The sequence below is a fragment of the Poecilia mexicana genome, unplaced genomic scaffold (assembly GCF_051168715.1).
Source record: "Poecilia mexicana isolate PSO_F unplaced genomic scaffold, ASM5116871v1 scaffold_4, whole genome shotgun sequence".
Lineage (NCBI taxonomy): Eukaryota > Metazoa > Chordata > Actinopteri > Cyprinodontiformes > Poeciliidae > Poecilia > Poecilia mexicana.
In genome coordinates, this window is record NW_028263373.1 from 29567197 (window position 1) to 29586122 (window position 18926).

The 18926-nt window shown below is 42.7% G+C and overlaps 1 protein-coding gene across 2 annotated transcripts in view; it reads right to left on the reverse strand.

Moving 5' to 3' along the window:
* lnx1 (ligand of numb-protein X 1) overlaps positions 1 to 18926 on the reverse strand; it is a 63111-nt gene that overhangs the window by 21233 nt on the left and 22952 nt on the right. For both annotated transcript variants that reach the window (XM_088005171.1, XM_014997824.2), the window contains exons 3-7: positions 10457 to 10704; positions 6216 to 6371; positions 3076 to 3284; positions 1972 to 2379; positions 382 to 516 (exon numbers count right to left, since the gene is read on the reverse strand). In XM_088005171.1, coding sequence (XP_087861297.1) covers positions 382 to 516; positions 1972 to 2379; positions 3076 to 3284; positions 6216 to 6371; positions 10457 to 10704 — 1156 coding nt within the window. The remainder of the gene's footprint in view (positions 1 to 381; positions 517 to 1971; positions 2380 to 3075; positions 3285 to 6215; positions 6372 to 10456; positions 10705 to 18926) is intronic.

Consider the following 18926-nt stretch of genomic DNA (forward strand, 5'->3'; position numbering starts at 1 on the left):
TAACATTAAACAAAAACAAATCTAATATAATGCAGTTTATTGACTTAAAACAACTAGGATTGCTCATATTTAACAAACTGTGTTCACAAAAATTACACAGTGCCACCTGGTGGTAGTTGGTGAAGGACAAGTCCCCACGTGCACCCAAAACCTGACAGATTTTTGATTTTCTAAACTTTATAAATTTTTATGTTAAAGATGATATTTCATGTTCCAATGTCCCTAAAAAAAATCCAAACCTAAAATGGAGTCTTTAGCTCATTTAGAAAGTTGAGTCCCCACGCGTAACCACCTAGTCACTCGCTAAAAATGGTCCTCACGTTTCACCTAATACAAGTATGTGTGTGTGTGTGTGTGTGTGTGTGTGTGTTTGCTTCTCACCAGCAGCGTTTGCTCCATATCCACAGGGGAGTATGGTGGGGGGCCGTCCATGCCCCATGGCCCCTCTGGTAGGATGTCTGGGTTGGGCAGGCAGATCTGACGAGACACCACGAAGTGCACACTGTGCTCGCTCGCCTGAAGTGACCAACAAACAGGCTTCATGTTTGAATTTCTGGAAGTGGAGATATGCTTCGTATTTTTGTGTTACATTTCGAAAATAGACTTTAACGTCGAAACCTTCTTTATCTGACTGAGGCTTTTCCCTGTCAGTCAGACAGGCTGGATGGCTGCAGCCAGCCGCCTCCCTGCTCTCGTATTCCTAGAGAGATTTCTGCCGCTGAGCCCTGAATTAGCCAGTCCAAACCATTATTGCCCTAATTGGACTAATTCAATTTCTTCCCTGCCAGTTCTTAATCTCTGACAGAAAGTGGCCGCTCCGAGAGGCCATCTTGGCTCCGTTGAGACCCAGAAAGAGCCGGTCAGACGGCCCAGACAGGAACTCTGAGCCCAGAGACCCTGCACAGTCAGCCGTAAACACGCAGTAATTAACCGCCATTAACCAAACACACGCCATCACTGGCTGGCATCAACCAGGAACCAGAGGCGGCCGCACGCCTGCCCCCCCTCCCCCAACCCAAAACCCACATGTCCATCAGGGGAGTTGCCACAATTAAACAGCATTAGCTGCAGCGAAGGCAGACACAACAGCGCAGCTCGACACAATTAGCTTGAATCACCGCAATTATCTTTAATACCGCCGGGAGGCGGAGAACGAACAGGCTGGTTCTGGTCTGCAACAACGTTTAGGTGGAATGTGTCGCAGCTATAGCTGCAACTATCGATTGTTTCAGGAATCGATTGTTCTGTTGATCAAATATTTGACAGATTATTTAGACAATTAATAGGTTAATCACAGGGGAGGATAAAGGTACATTCTACAGATTTTTCATTTAAAACCACTTAGACCTTTTTTATACAATATTAGAAAAACAATTAAACTTATTTTTAAATAAGAATATAAATATTTCATTGCCTAAAATGCAATAAGATGACATTCCGTTAGTTACACACTTGATTATTAACCAATAATAATTGCATAGCAGAAGGTGCTTAATAAGAATTTTATTTTTTTCACAGCATTTGAACCGGGTGAAGCTAAAACTACGTCACTTGAGTTGTTCTCTTGGTAGAACAGATTTGCAGGCAAAGATAAAAAAAAAACATCTTTAGTGCAAGTGAATATATTTTTCCTACAGATTTGGTTTAGTAGCTACTCTGAGGGTGTTCTTCCAGCAAATGGCCTTTTTTTTTTATTCTGTATACTCCAGTTAACGATTAATCGATGACTAAATTAGTTGCCAATTATTTCATTAATTGATTAATGACAATTACTTGTTGAATCATGAATCACAATTATAATTGTGTTGTCTGATTTTTCAATAATAATCACGATTAATTAATTGTGAGTAATTAATCACAATTAATCGTGATTAACCTATCATCCGATTAATGACGATTAATCGTTTCAGCCCTAGTCGTAACTGTGAACTTTCCAAACAGAGCTAATCCTTGGTGTCCATCCTGACTGACCTGGATGAGCAAGGCGGCGTGCTCCGGTGCCCCGTAGCGCAGATCGTGCCCGTTGATGGCCAGCACGCGGTCGCCTATGCACAGCTGTCCGTCACGCGCAGCCAGGCCTCCCTCCAGCAGGTGGAAGATGTAGACCCCGTGCTCCTCCGCTCGCCGCACCAGCTTGATGCCCAGCTGTTCGTCCGGAGCGTTCTTGTTCAGCACCACGTGAACGCTGTCGTCTCTCATCGGATGGTGGGGCGGGCCCAGAGCCTGGTGGACGCCGGCTCCGTGAGCGTGGCTGTGCGAGTGCGAACGGTAGCGGTGCCGCTGCTCTCTGAGCACGGTCAGGCGCAGGAGTTGGCACGGCTGCCTCAGGGTTGTCACGGCAAAGTAGTGAGGCACGTTGCTTATGTCAATGCCGTTGACCTGGAAGTGGAAACGGAAGGACATCGTTAAGGTCCACTCACAGCTCGACTCGATTCTCGGGAGCTGCGCTTACGTTGACCTTAAAATTTGGCAAATTGGGAAATAAATTTGCTTAACAGTAACATGATCGAAATACTATTTTTTTTAACTGTCACCTCAAGGTGCTTGAGGTGTTAACTGTCACCTCAAGGTGCTTGAGGTGTTAACTGTCACCTCAAGCACCTCTTTGTGCTTGAGGTGGTTTTTCTAAATTGGTGTACTTTGCCCAACTGCAGCGGAAACACTTTTGATGCAACACTGCAGTTTGTAAACAGCAGCAATGTGTTTAAAAGGCCTCTTGGCTTCACCTCAGGTTGAAAATCATAAAATCGCGAGCATAAATTTACAGAAAACAGAATATATACTAGATATACTAGCCACTCCCAAGTATCCACTGCTTGCCAATCCAACGCCTAAAAACAACAGCGTCTTCTCTGATGGTGGAAATATAAATATATCTCGTGTGAGTGTTTACATCCATGATTATCACGTGAACAAGCTTATTCACATGTGACTTTAGGTGGATTCCTTATTTAATGGAAACACAGTCTTTGCAAAAATTTTTTTTTTATTTTATTTTTTTTTTTATTTTAGCGGAATATCAAACGTTTGGCGCACATTTTTAATGGAAACGCAGCTTTTGTGTCATTTTCGTACCTTCAGGATCATGTCCCCGGGCAGCAGGCGGCCGTCCCGAGCAATGACCCCTTCCCTGTAGATGTCCTGGATGAGGATGCGAACCAGAGGGGTCTCGTTGCCGCCAACGATGCTGATGGCCAGTGGGTCCGAGGGATCCTGTCGCGTGATCTTAATGCTGGTAAGCTCACCGTCAGGGATCAGGTGATGGAGCTGGGGAAGAGCCAGCACTGACGGAGAGAGGACACGGAGAAGAAAACGTCTCAATTTATTTTGGGAAAACAGAGAGATCAAACAGAGGGAACAGTGGAGGAAAGAGGGGATCGTGCAGCAGGCCACGGTGGAGAGGTTCGGCCGTGGAACCAGCTGTCTCCACTCCCTCAGGCTACTACAGCAAACTTGTACAAGCCAATAGAATTTTTCCGTGGCTAATTGTCCCGTGTGATGTTTGTTTCATTATTCACATTCAGTCCATCTGTATGAACTGCGTGCTTGGGAAAACCCTTCGTTTCAGATATCCAGCGGATAATTACTTGGGATTATCCGCTGAATGATCCCAAGTAATGAATAAGTTTAAACGAGCAAAAAAACTTTTAAAAAAACTGCAAAAGTAGCCAAAGTTTATGATTCAGAAGTGGTGTATTCTTTTGTGGTCAATTAAAAAGCGGCGCAGCTGTTATTGTGAACTGAAAGGAGGAGGATGCGTTGTGGCTTGCTTTCATTTTCAGTGTTTACACCTCATCTGTGCAGCGTTTGCTGAAAGAACAGCTGAGAACTTTCTGGAACTTTCTACCAGGTCTGAACATCCGGCCCGAGACGCCATCTTGGTTCCTGAAATCTTCACCAATTCTGTTTTGTGTTCACGTCCTGGACGTTGGCTGAGTTGTTCTAAGACGTGACTACATCGCTTTATGTTGGTTTAGTTTATACAGAGCTAATTTGGGACCATAAAAACTTGAAACTTTTTCAGCATTTTTTCCAGTTTCACATCTTCTTTTTTCAGTTTCAGAATAATTTTTCAGTTTCAAATCTTTATTTTTTTTTTGCAGTTTCAATTTTGTTTTTACTTTAGAATAAACTTCATGGCCCCAATTTAACTCCAAAGGTTTATAACCTACAATCCCTATCAAATACATTCAAGTTTGTGGTTGTAACATGGCAAAATGTGAAAACATCCAATAATTTCTAAAAAGATAATCTTCTGCTGTAACCATGGTAATGACCAACTCCAACACACATTGATGGAAAGTCAGCATGTATCTGGAAGATGTACTTGCCTCCTCCATCTGGCTCTTTCTTTTCCCCTGCATCCTAACCTTGAGTCTTTGTGGTCGCTCTTCTGGCCAGAGGCTTCGCCCAATCACTAACAGAGACATATTCCTCATCTTATTTGAAAAATGTCTCTCTCCTCGTATCCCTCAGTGGACCGTCTCCGTCTCCAGTGGAGTAGCCTTGGCGGTTCGTTCCACTCAGCGCTGCACTTTCTCCTTTCCAGAGTCAATATTTTGTCTTTATCACAGCAGATTGCTCCAGGGGTGCAGAGCACTCTCACCGGGACCCTGGAGCTCTTATGTAACCTCTTTCTTTCTCACCAGCGCACACCGTTTGAGTTTCTCGCTCCATCTCATTATTTCTACAGCTTGCACGGGGACATTTTAGTGCAATTATTTACATCTTTTATATCCTTTTTTTTTTAAAACAAAATCTGGATCCATCTTTTACCGAATCTTTCTCTACATCACTCTTGCGTTTATGCATCTCTCTCCTGGAGCATTCGATGAATATTTAATCCGTCCTCAGCCTCCTCGGCGATGGCCTTTGAGAATCATCTACTCCGGAGTCGTTTGTCATTCATCATTCTTGCGTGATGCCATATTACTTCTCCAGGTCCCACCGCGCTGCACCTCTAACTCTGCATAACGCTCCATTACGGTTGACTGTATTTCTTCCACTTTGTCATGAAAACGCCTGAGCTGTGGATATTGCGTTGTATATTGTTTTCTTTTCAGTGTGAAGGGTTATAGATGTGCGTGTCATGAGCGTGGCCTGCCCCGCTTCGCTACTTTTACAAGGATGATTCCAGTCAGAAGGTGTGGAGGGATGGATGACGGGATGCAGGGTCACCAGCTGCGTTTCCATTGACTTTAAAATTGCGCAGATTAGAATTACGAAAATAAATTTGGTTAATAGAAACAGGATGATTCTTAAAAAACCCCAACAAAAAACACGTTTTTTGAGCGTTTTTCTGAATTTGCCTTTTTATACTTTAAATCGATAATCATCTAAAAATATTAATTTATCTGTATGACCACTTTTACATTCCTTTACTTTATTCAAAAGCTGAGGTCTAAATTGAACACATTTGAAACTGTAAGTTTTCTAAGTTAAACTTTTTGTTATTTTGTTGTTACAGGAGAAAACAAAACTTCTTTTTTATCTTTTACTCATTATCGAACCTTCAGAACATTGCATTTAAGCTTGCAATTATTTCCCCTTATTTCTCCCATATTTTGGTGGCGATGTATCATTTATAATGTATATTTTATTTTCAGTGTAGTCTATATTCTATTCTTATCGCCAATTAACAAAAAGAAAAAAAAATACTGACGGAAAAGACGTAGGACTATGTTTTCTGACGACTCGTCGAGTGAACAAACTTATTTACGTGTGATTTTAATTGTGTTTCTTATTTAACGGAAACGCCACGATTGCCACGTGGTGTTCCCCGCGACATTGGCAGAGTACCGGCAAAGTTTTGCTGCCTACGTTTGTGACGGAAACGCAGCTGGCGAGGACGCTGGTGAAGAGGCGGATGATGGAAAAGAACAGCAGACGGTGGAGAGGCCCGTCATCTCCAGTGACCTCGGCTATACCATCACTATGCAAAATGCCCCAGGCTGCCACTCTCTGCTCTGATCCCTCTGTGGTGATGCACCAGAGGCCTTTATGCAACGTGTGGCTGAATTATTCAAGAAACATATGCTTCTGCTGTTGCACCCAAGCCCCAAAGCCATGTCACCATTCCTCACACAGCTGATTGAACATGGCAAATATAAACATTTGGAGCCACATGCACTTCCTGCTCCCTCTGGAACTCTCTCCAGTGGCCCTTTATTTTAGGAATCACGATTTAAAAATGAAAAAAAGTTTCTGCTCCATACCTTCTGGCGGCACGCTGGAATTCCTGGCATTGTCCCGCTCCTCGGAGGTCTCGTTGCTGACCGCAGTGCCGCTCTTGGTCCTCCGCAGAACGCTGAACGCCCGGTTCAGTCTCCTGAAGGAGCGGCTCCTCACTGAGGAGCGGTCAAAGTTTCTGACTGCAAAAAAGAAGAAAAGAGGGGGGAAGAGTAGACAGGGTCTTTATAAAGGACTTGACTTGCAAACATGCCCGGACACGTCTGACTGTGGCTCCAATCAGAGTTCTCCTGTCTGAACATGTTCTGACAAGTTCTGCAGAGGAGCTGAAATACCGGTCTGAAGCAGGTCAGGAAAGTATGCATGACTTTTAGAGCAGTGACTGTAGGACTTCACAGAGAAAAAACCTCCATAAATACATAGTTTCACTGCTCTATTGATGCCCCGAGAGAAAAGGGTCGTATTGATTTTGTCTACAGGAAAGTAAGGCTGTGAGCCTCATCCATCTCTGTATTTTCTAAAATGAGATTTGCAGAACTGACCCTTTCAAAACTTTCTAGAAAGGGACATAAATGCTTGAGTTTGTGTTTGGTTAGCTGTGTAAACGAGAGAAAAGAGCAAGTTTGGTACTATTTCCTTTTAATCTTACAGACTTCCTGTTGAACACAAGCGCTTCCAACTGTACAGGTGCATTTCAATTAATTATAAAATGATTCAAATGTTAATTTATTTAATTTCAAGTGCTGATTTCTGTTTCTATTTTTGATGATTATGGCTTACAGCTAACAAAGAGCCAAAATGTAGTTTATTTGTCACAAATGCAGCAACTGGCAAGTCATAAAATTATGATTAGGATTTAATTTATGTAAGACCCTAACTTTCTAAAAAACAGATTTTTAACACTTTTTTTTAATCAAAAAATGCTTAAAAAACGTCTCTGTGTCAAACCAAACTCTATATATTGAAATTTTTTAATCCAATTACTGTAATAAATTACATTTTCAATGGCATCCTAACATATTGAGAAGCTCTTGTATGTGTGGCCATAGATGATTTCCAGGACAAACCGGCACCATGAAAAAGAAAGACAAAACAGAAGGACATGTCATAATAGATTTTTTTTGTCATTCTTGTGCTTTTCCCAAAGCAAACCAAAAGTAAGTTTGAGACCCTGAACCCGGTTTGACAGGCCTGTCAACAGAGTTGAATCCTGGTGTTCGCAGCACCAGCTGTTCTTTCTAAGCTCTGAGTGGCAATTTGGCAGGAAAAACACGCCCCACTCCTGCCCCACACCTGCTGCTAATATCAGCAGTTGGATCCCGCACAAGACCCGAGGACTGTTGGTATTTCCAGTTTGTTTTGGTAAACAACAAACACCCGACTAAAGTTAAAACTGGCCCGGGATATTAAAATGAATGGTGCTACTGTGGCTGCAGGGTATTTGAAATGATTAATCAACAGTTTCATGTGATGTTCTTTTTTTTTCTTTTTTTTCCCCCCCAGCATCAAAACAGCCTCCCTCCTCTCCCAACCGTCTGTTACCTTCATATCCGTCCGTCGGTGTCATCAAACAGGCAAAAGTCCATCCGACTCTCCAAGTATGTTATTGGCATGCAGAGTGTGAATGCATGCCACTGGAAACAGAAAAGCTTATCTAATATTGGACGCCACAGGAATCATTTTGGGTATTGTAATTTTTCCACACAGTGAATTTAAGATGACTAATCAACAAATGCAGCTGTGGAAGATATTTGCTTTTTACGTGTTTTCCATGCACGTAGAACCATGTTATAGCACAATACAGTAATTATGAACTTCAGTTGCTATGCATGTTTGAGCATGTATAACTCAAACATGCCTTAAAAAATTTAGCAATTTTGGGCCTCTGTCTCTTTAAGAAACTCCTACTCTGTCTCTGCTTCAGCAAGTCATCACAACAACCTTTCTCCTTTAAGCCGTTTACAAATGTTCTTCAGAGCGATGGACTGAGAAATAGTTCAGCAGTAGGCGGAGCTTTGTATGAATGGGTGGAGCTTTCTGGAAATAGGAGGAGCTTTGTGAGATGAAGCGCCTAGGCGCCTGCAGGAGCGCAACTACATATTATTCAGGTGGATGCGAAAACATAAATCGGCGCCCCGCCCCCTCTCCCCCAAAGGAAGGTACGTAAGGGTGAAGGAGCGTAGAAAACATACGGTCGCTCTATCCGTATGAGCGACCGTATGTTTACCCCCCCTCCCCCCAGACAGGTAAAACTCGCTACATTTACATTTACATGTGCGTGAGGTGAAGGAGCGTAAGGGCGCGGTGAAGTGTATGCGAAGGCATCATCGGGGCGTCGCCCCCTCCAGACGGGGTTTTGACGCCCCCTCTGGTGCAGCGCCCCTATGCGTTGCATGCGCTGCATACCCACTTTTTGCGCCACTGGGCGCCTGTGATTGGTTGCCACGGGTGATTCAAGGATTTCGCAAACATGCATGAAAGAATTGCAGCAACGCTCCATGTATATTTTTGATGAGGGAATAACATTATACCATAATGTAAAGCTCAAAAAAAGGCTAATTTTACATAATACCGCCCCTTTACTTTTCATCCAGCTACATATGCTGTGAAGCTTTTGCAGTTTCAACAAACGCTGCTCTTTTTTTGCCAAGTGGAGGAGCTTGTTTGACTTTTGTGGGTCTTAAATTAATAAAGCCTGTCTGAGTACCGGGCATAGCTACACGGTTACACAACAGCAACTGTGATGTAATACAATATGGACCTGAGCAACTATGTCCAACTCGGAGCATCGCAGAAAGACTTTGATTTGGAGAGCGGAGGTAGACAGAGCCGCTGGCCCAGCTCCGGCTGCTCCAGGAGTGGAGGCTCTGCAGCGCCGCTCCCTCCCTCTGCGGCCCCAGAGAGACGCGAGGGCTTCTGACAGCCGCATTATTCTTTAAAAAGCGCCAGCGGCTGCTGGAGCTGACAGCTTGTTCAGCAGTTGCAGCGCTCGTGGAGATGGCGGCGATGGTGGTGGGGTGCTCAGCTGGCCCAGCTTAAAGTGCTGCTGCAGCGTCATTTGGCGTCCCCGGCTCTTACGTTAGGACAGCAGGGAGGAACTCTCACGACCGCCTCCCGGTAGCACAGGTGGAGGGTAAAAAAAAATAAATAAATAAAAAAAATGGAGGGAGTGCTTCGATCGCGTCACCACGCGTTATCACACGCTCGTGCCGGCTATTTTTAACCCGCCTTTCATTACCGTTCTCCTTTACAGCGCAGTGTTCCTGCCCTTTCAGTGACTTCCTCTCTCTGTGTGACTTTCTCTCTTTGTTTCTCTGCTCGTTTCCTCAAATGGAATTTTTTATGGATTTGTGAAGAGAGAAAAAAAAACAAAAGAGCAGGGGAGCTAATTGGTTAATAGGATTTCTATCAGAGGGCATTAGAAAGAACAATTGTATTTGGGAGAGAATGAGTGGCTGGGTAAACCGCAGCAGTAAATACATGTTAGATTGAAGATTACTGCCATCTGCTTTTGAGTCGGTACAGTACCAGGCGGAAATATTAGAAATATTAACTTCCTTTGAGCCGTTTACACACTTTGTCATCTCACAGACACAAACTTTAATGTATTTCATTGGGATTTTTTTATGTGATGGATCAACACAAAGGAGTCGAAATCTGTATGTTTTATCATTTTTCTTTCATTTTATCTATATATTTCAATACATATTCAAATTTAAACACTAGCACCGTGTCATTCTGAGCACGGAAGTGGTTGCATCATGCTAGGGAGGCTTTAGCTCAGCACGGAAGATGGTCAAAGTTGATGGGATGAAGGAAGTATGTACGTGGTAAATCAGGATAGTAATATATCTAGGTGTTAAAATGGCTCAGTCAAAGTGCAAGCCTCCATTCTTGAAACTTAAAAATTAATGTCTTAGCTTGAGTCGTTTAAATATTCAACATTTTTTCCCTCTAAATGTTTCAGAGCTGATAGAAACTTGCAGCTGCATGAACACTGTTCAGATTTTAGTTTGAAAGAAAAAAAAACAAAATAAAAAACATCTATTCTTTCCTTTGAACTTCAAAGCTGCTGATCAATCACACAAAAATCCACAATAACAAAAAAACACTGAAGTTTTCAGGTGCAACATCTCAGTGTGGACTAATACATTTGTAACACGCTCTGTCTAGGTAAGCAGATGAATCACACACACACACACACACACACGCACACACACACACACACGCACACACACACACACACACACCCTTTTCTCCCACTCACTCTTCTTGGAGCTGCTGCGAGCGGCCAGGCTGGTCATGCTGCCTGACTGGCTGTTGTCCTCCATGCTGGGGTCGAACGCCGGGTTGACCAGGCCGGGTTCGTCCGAGAGCAGCGCCACTGCGGCGGAGGCGGGGCCGTCGCTGGGCAGCGTGGCGACGGTGAGCTCCGACGTGCTGTCTGTGCACTCGCCCTCCTGCGAGCGGCGCTTCCTGTCTGTGGAGAGTCCATAGTGGGAGGCGCCTTTACACCTGCAAACAGGAGGAGAGAACAACTCGTTGACTCCAGACTGTTACTTTATATATCAGATGGAGAGCATCTGTGAAAAGTTTTGTTCATAGTTGGGGTTTTTTTAGACCCGGGCTTTGACTAAGCCATTGTAACACCTTCGATGAAGCCATTTCATTGTACATGTAGCTGTATGTTTAGGGTCGTCGTGCTGCTGGAAGGTGAACATTTACCTCTAAAGGGCGTCCCAACATCAAAATGCTGCGACTACCACGTTTAACTACAGTAGTAGTTTGTGAGATTAAACGTGATGAATTCAGTGATCCGTTAATCGCTAGCTGGAGCACACAGATTTGTTAAACCGTGTTTGTCTGACATCCAATTAAAACTCAATGGATTTTGCGACTTATCAAAACATGAAAAAGTCAGAGGAGGACTCCTCTTACAGGGCGCTGCATGTGGATGGAGCAGTGAGACCTGACGATGCGTGGCGGCGTATCCGCACACTGAACCTCATGTGGAGGCAGTCGGAGTGAAAACGAACTGATTTCTGTTAGCATTTATCGAAAAGGTCAGATTATGAACAGTGATGCGAGCATTTCCTCCAGGCGCCCTCTCACAAAGACTACTTATCTGACCTTATCACTCAAACAACACACAACCTGTACACCAAAATGGGACAACTTTTCTTTCTTTCTTTTTTTTTTTTTTTTGTACTTTGACATTGAATCCAGATCGCGTCTCTGTGGAGACCTCCCACGGAAGTCACTTCAACAAGCTACTGAGAGAGAACTGCGCTCCCGGTTGTTTCCTATTTGTAACCGCATGCAGACGAACCTTTCTCAGTGGCACCGAGAAAGAGCGTCGCTGACAGTCAAATGAGTGCAAACGCAAGAAAACAGCCGCTGGTGAGGAGGAGCCGACATTGAATCTGAATGTGGAACAGAAATGGGTTTGATTGTTGTTACTCAGAGCAACAAATCTAATTCTTCAGCTCCAGATGTCAACATCACGCCGCCACACACACTTTATCTCCCGCGCTCATATCAACGCTCGCTCGTCCATAAAAGGCTTTACACTGTAACAACGCGAAACTGCGAATGTTTGTGTGCGACTGGAGCGTTTCCCTGCAGGTCGGCGGGGTGTTGTGTTGCGTTGTGTTGTTGGGAGAATTTCCCTCCATCTGTAAGCCATAAAGGCTTCATCAAGAGGCAGGAAAAACTCTGCCTTGTCTCTCCGGCTGTCTCTGCGGAGACATCAGCGCAAACATTAACTCGGTTTTAATGAGCTGGATCCGACCCAGGCTCTGCTTCACCGGTAGCTCAGACGAGAATTTAAAAAATAAATTTAAAAAAAAGTAGTGCGGCACTTTTTCCCCCCTGCATCCAAAGATGAAAGGTTACGTGAAAATGAGGCAAAATGACAAGAGATTACTTAAGTGTCGCAAAAAAAAAAAATAAATAAAAAGGAAGAAGAATGTGAGCTTTGGAGCCGTTGGAGCAGAGTTGGAACCGTGGGGCACCCAGTGGGCGCCACGTCACCAGAAGCAGCGTTTTGTCTCCATTACTGAGCTGTCTGAGCAGGTCATGCTCTCTGTCCACGTCGCACGGTGAAAATCAATTCACCTAAAAACACGGTCCTATATCTCTATTGTAGCCGCAAGTCGGGGCGTCCAGTCAGATATAACATTACACAAAGCTGAAGTGCCTATCGATCGCTTTCACTCCGCACTCGACTTCACGACACGCTGCATGTGTGTGTGCCTGTGTGTGAGACTCGATCGTTCTTTAAGTAAATTGATAACTACCAACAGCGACATGCCACTTAATGAAGTGATGCGCCCCAATAGATCGATATTTGAACGGACAGGCAAAGAGAGGGAAGACGTTTTAGCCGAGTCACTGTCGGAGAAGGTTTAAAATTAAATACCTGATTGAATTTTTGTTGCGTCTCACAGCCAAATCCATTATGTCCAGGGTTCCTATACAACCTTACAATGTTTGCAAAAGTATTATTTTCTTAGTCTGGGTAATCATGTACAAATATTACTTTTTTTTTTTTGGCAAGCAGGGCGACTAAAACGCTAAAATTTGTTATGCTTTTGTCACATTTTGCATAATCAGAAGCAGCTTTGTAAATATATTAACCAACTAGCTCAATAATTTAAAGTGCTGGTATGTGAAGATGGAGGTAATAGAACAAATCTGAGATATTATTGTTTTTGTGTAATATCTACTTTTCATTTTGGGTTGTATAAAAGATCACCAATGTCGTCAACAGACAATGTATTGATAAAACTACCCATTAACCAAACTGTACAAATAAAAGCCGTCTCCATGTTTGATTAACATGTCAGTCAACATTTTTACACATTGATATAATTTATAAAAAACAACTTTGATTTGAATGTGTGCTTAATATTCAAGCACACAATTGTCATTGCTTCAACTCTAAACTACAGAGGGCCACATAAAAACTTGTGGCGGGCCAGATTTGGCCCCGGGGCCTCGAGTTTGACACATGTGTAAAAAAATAATAATAAACTGGACCTCTGGTATAAACTGCTTTTCAAATCTTTTTTTTTTTATTGACCTAACAACATCAATAAACTTTCACCGCCCCATAAAAACGTTTTAACAGCGATTTCATCTAGTTGGCTGATTTAGATTTCTGTTTTTTCTTTGCAGTCTGACTTTTCCAATTTTGACCAATTCAGATTTTAAAACGTAAAAACATGTGCTGCAGGTTCTTTGATAGTCGTTTTGACTCCAGCAGTAGTACATTGGAGCATATTTTCTTTTCAGTAAACAAAAAAGAAAATTCATAAAACTACTACATCTCCATTCCTCTACCAGTACATCAGCCAACAACATTTTACCCATCCCCTATGAATTATTAACTTCTTCAGCTTATATTTTCAGTTTTATGAACCTATAAAGGGGATAAACAGAGTCGGATATGAAAAGACACACTAAGCGGGTTGTTGTGCTTTCTAGCAAAGAGGCAATAACAATTATGTCCGAATTTGGCCTCTATGTTGTTGTTTTTAATAGTGTCCGGATTTTAAAATAACTATACTGGTCAACAGCCAAAAAAATTGTCTGAGGTTTTTTTTTTAGCTGCTTTAGAGTAATTTTGATGAACTGAATACAAAAATCAAGTTGGTTTTGTTCAGTCAGGTCAACTTTCTGAGCTATGGAGCTACATGAACATCAAAATGCACAACTTGTTCTTACGTCTGGACCAGTTTCAATGAGTGATGACCAGGAGATGAAGACGTAATGTTCAATTCACATCTGCTTACCCTTATCAGTGTTTATAATACAATTTACAGAAATCCAAGTCTGCAATATTTAATTAATACATTCTGTTAGAAAACAATATTTTCCCCCTAAAATCTGCTTTGGATGAGAAAATGAACTCATAATGTCACAAAAATGTAACCAATTTAGTCAGAAGATCAGATTTTTCTAAATCAAATGGAACAAAAACCTGACCTGATGTGGATGTTATTTTTTGGATTCAGCGGTACAAAATAGTCCTAATTTGGTTGAAAAAACATATTTAAAGTATTTATTTTGTAACCAAGCGAAATAAAACCAAAAACTGCTGCCATGTGACTGGAATCAAAAAACAGGGTAAAAAAAACAAAAAAAACAAGATTTTTCAAAAACTATCTCTGCTACTCAGCAGGACAAACCAAATATGGATCCAACACATCCTGAGATGTAAAAAAAAAAACATGTTCCTCTCTTTATGCATAAACAGCAAAAACCTTTTCTAATTTGCCATTTTCTTGTTATTTTGTCAGGAATGATCACAGAGATTAGAAGGGGCTCATTAGCACCGCTGTGGCCTTTACTCGGTTATCACATCATCTCTCCAAATCCAAGGATCCGTAGCGAGATAAAGAGCGGAGACACGTGCTCATCCTTCCAAACGCTCCTTCCTCCTCCGTCTCCTTGTCCCTGTACAATAACAATTACCCATAAAGCTTTCAGTGATGTGGCGGTCTTCCCTCCCCACCTCCCCCCCTGGCCTGGAACACAAACATGTTGTGTTCTTGCGATGTGCTATAAAACACCAGCTCACCACTCATCAAAGCCTGTGAGATTCTCCAATCCTCTTTAGGGGTGAGTGGATTATCCGTTCTAACCCAAATACACGCTCCGCTCCCTTACTGCGGCGGACAATCACGTTAGTTCGCCCTCCCGTTGAAATGCAAATTACCCCACTGAAGCGAGGACGGCAGCTCAGGTGCTACGTTTACAGGAGAAACGCTGATTTCTTTTATTTTTTGGTTTGTTTGGACTCAAAAACAATGTTTGCTTCGTTGTTCTGAGCAGGTTCTGCGTGACGTAAACGCGCTACCCGTCTCCATTCTGTCCCATTACTTGTCGTGTACTAGTAGCGACAAACCACCTGTTTGTGATGCAGCCGGGCTTTCATTTGGGTTCTTCAAAAAATATTTCCAGCAACGCCTGATGTGTGAAAACACAGGAGGAAATGAAGGCCTGAAGGAGGCCCGCAGGTTTTTCTCACCACAGAAAGTGAGAAATACAGTGTGTGTGTGCGTGTGTGTGTGTGAAAGGCTTTTTGAGACATGTGTTGAGGGTATTCTTAGAACACTAATGAACGTGGGGACATGCAAACACAGTTGGAGATTTATCCACTCATTAGTCAGTTTAGAGCTCACGGGATGGTTGTTGTTTGCAGCTCAGATTGTCTTAACCGAAACAAAACAGAATATGTTTTTTAATATTAAAAAGTAAATAGCTGCAAAAAAAAAAAAAAAAAAGTTCTCAAGCCCGTGCTCGGTATGTACAAAATGCAGTACGGAAAAGGCAACGCTGGGAAACAGGCAGAATTTATTAGACTTCAGCGTAAACCATGCTGTTGCAGAACATCTGATCTGCCTGATTCAGTGGGAAAATACTAATAATCTCTCTCAACCAGCTTTAGGGTAAGACTCCATTGAAAATCTTTTATAATGTTCTAGGTATAAAAAACTGAACTGGGTTATGGGGAAGAGCGTATTGCTATGAAGCAGACAAGCCGCGTTTCTACAAGAACCCTTTCCTAGAATCAGGGTAGCTTTCTGGGGTCATCGTTGTCTCTGTACATTTCTACTGTAATTACTAGACTAAAAGCAAAAAAACACACTGTGTCCCTCATCTACCCTCAAGTTGTTATTCTCATCTAACGAAAGGGCAGCGCCTGCCATGATGGCTGCAGCCTCAGGCACCTGTCTGCCCATGTCTTATGTTGTTTGTCTGTCTTTCTGTTTGCTCTTCGGATGGGCTGTGCTGAAACGAATTTTGTTGCGCTTCTGTACTATAATAAAGGCTGATTCTGTAAGTACCAGACTAAAAACAAATTATAAGGGTAGATATTTACCTCTGAAAATGTAAAAGAATCCAGTCAGACAAGTTTAAACTGTAAACTTGTCTGAACATTAACCGGGTCTGAAATCCCCGACGAGTGCTGACAGTCAAAAAAAAGAAACTACTTCAGTCAGATTCATATTTTTAGCTTCATGCTGTTTGTGTTCGGAGGCACAAATAGAAACAACCACACCTCCTACAGTCACTAACAGAGTGGAAGTCATGTGTTTGTTTGTGTGGAGGATGTTTCTTTGGGACACGTCTCTCTGGCTTCATTTGTTAAATACCAATGAATGTCATAGACTTCCTCTGAATTGAAAGTGATTATAATTCAGTTTCACAGTGTACACACTGTGAAATGATCAGCAGTTACGACTGAAAAACTAGGCGGTAGCATCATTACTGCAAAGGGACGACATCACAGAAGTCTGCACTGGCAAAATCCCTTCGTAATTTGTTCCAGTTAAACCATTCTGTATTGTTTCACTGACACAATGTATAAATCATAAAGGGTAATCGCTGTGTTACAGCAGCGACACCAGCATCTGCAGTGACAATCAAAACAAACACACTTACACATATACTCGTAAAGTTGGCAAAGAAGACTGCTACTGCCAGTTGGACAATAGTGGTTAAAGGGAATGTTTAGCATATCTGAAATAATCATAATTTATTTATAGCTTACAACCTGTAAAGCTGTTCCTTACTGCATATAAAACTCTCCTGGTGTCTTCATTCAGTATAAATCCAAACTACGAGGCTTGTTGAAGAGGGACTTAAAACCAAAGCTGATTTCTAGGACCTTAAGACAACTCCAATCTATAAAAAGTTATTGTGGTTAATGTAAATACTACTTCATAAGCCTTTAAGCCGATAGCCTCTGTTTATTCTCTGTGTGAAAAATAACTGGCTTGTGCAACGCAAACATGACGACGGTTAAAGGATCGTAAAATTGTGATTGCATAAGAGGATTCTGAGGTGGGAGTTGTTTCAAATGGTAGAAGTTCACTTTGACCTTTGCTCCCGTCGGTCAAGTCGTCACCTTCAGCCTCAAGAAACAAGACGTGCTAAGGTGCTATGAGGGTTATCTACTGCTGATAACGAAGCCCTGGTTCAAACTATTCTTTTAGGTTTGATTAAAGGAAAACAGAACGATTGAGGCCAGAGCGACATAAAGACACGGTAATCCAGTTAATGATGAACCAGGAGAGTGTTAATCAGATGATGCGCCCGTGTGTTGACTGGATCCGCCTGCTGTGAGGGTAATCCCATCTGCTGCATGATCTGGGATTGGGGGGGGGGGTCAAGACATGGGAGGATGGAGCAGTCAGTGATGTGGAGAAAGACAAACTGGCTTGTCAAAAATAGACTTGCACAGTGAAAGCCAGGAGCCGTTGGGTGTGACTCCTCATCGCCTTTGAAAGCGACTGCGTGCCGAAAAGAAAAAGAAAAAGTGTGGAGCCGCAGATGATCCTGTGTGCTGAAATTTTCCATTGTGCTCCGGTGTAGCAGGGAGCAGTCGGACAGGTTTGGCGTGCTTTATGCAGCTGATTGTTTTACGGGCCCAGCAGATAGGAAGTCAGCTCTGCCAGTTAAGATCGGCCCCAGAATCCCTGAGTCATCTTTTTCAAGCCAATCAATACGGGTGATCATCAGTTGAGCCCTGGACCCATGAAGAGGCCGGAAGGGTATTTATGCAGCAGTTTACTGTGTCAGTGTCTGGTTTCTACTAAGTAGGCAATCTCTTCCCTCTCGTGTCGAGAGCAGAGCAGACGCAAGCACCGATTTCATTCTCTGCTGCCCGGCTGAACTGGATCTCAAGCTCACTGATGCGTCTCAACACTAGGACATTTGTTTCCAACGCAAATGTCCGCAAATCTTTGTCTATGTTCTGCTGATGTCAAACACAACAACAACACAATTTTGCAATTGTGATGTTTTCATTAAATAAGACATGACATTAAAATTAGGAGTGACTAAGCTTATTCATGTGATAAATCATTAGAAATCACGGTAGCGACGGATGTAAACAGTTATACGAGATATTTTGATAACTCAGCCATGGCGCTAACGAACATTGTCTTAGGCTTTGGAGCGTCAACTCCTTATTCTTGGAAGTGTCAAGGTATGCAGTGTTTTCAATGACACACAACTTCTTATGAACTGTGCGATGGTGTGAGATCTCTGGTGGAGCCAGCTGCACATTGTCTGAAAACCCCCCAGCAAAAACAAACTACAAACCATGAAGAAGACTACTTCCTGTCGTCTTCTTTCTAGTTTTTGGTAGTAGTACCATCTGGCTGTTGATCATGTGACTTGTATAATGCAAAAAAAAATAAATAAATAAAAGTGTTTCCCTTGCAGTTTTGCGACATACATCTATTTCAATGTCTGGAAAACCACTTCATTCCAGCACAACAACCTTTTATCAGAAAACATGAGTTTTCGTAATTGCTATTTTTCCATTGAACGAATTTCATTTTTGAAATTTGAATTTGTGCAATTCTATAGTTAATAGACGCTCAGCTAGTGGCCACAGAAGTCTCAAAGTAGTGATTTTCTCTCACTGAGGTGCCAATTGCTCTAATTGTCATTTTCAATACACCACAGTGTAAGATCATAGAAAATCGCGTAGAGAATCCCTATGTGGTCTCTGTTCCCATGATGCTCTCTGCACCTAGTAACCTGCATTCTCTCTTTACCACACCAGCCCACGGCAATGGCTGAGTTTTCTCCTTTCCCATGCCATCCTGCCTGCAACTCAGCCCGACCCAAAGCCCCAGCGGTCCGCGGGGCGCCGCTCACGTGAGAGATTAACTCTACGCCCGCTCTCCCCTCAGCTGTCAGTTACGGTCTGCTGC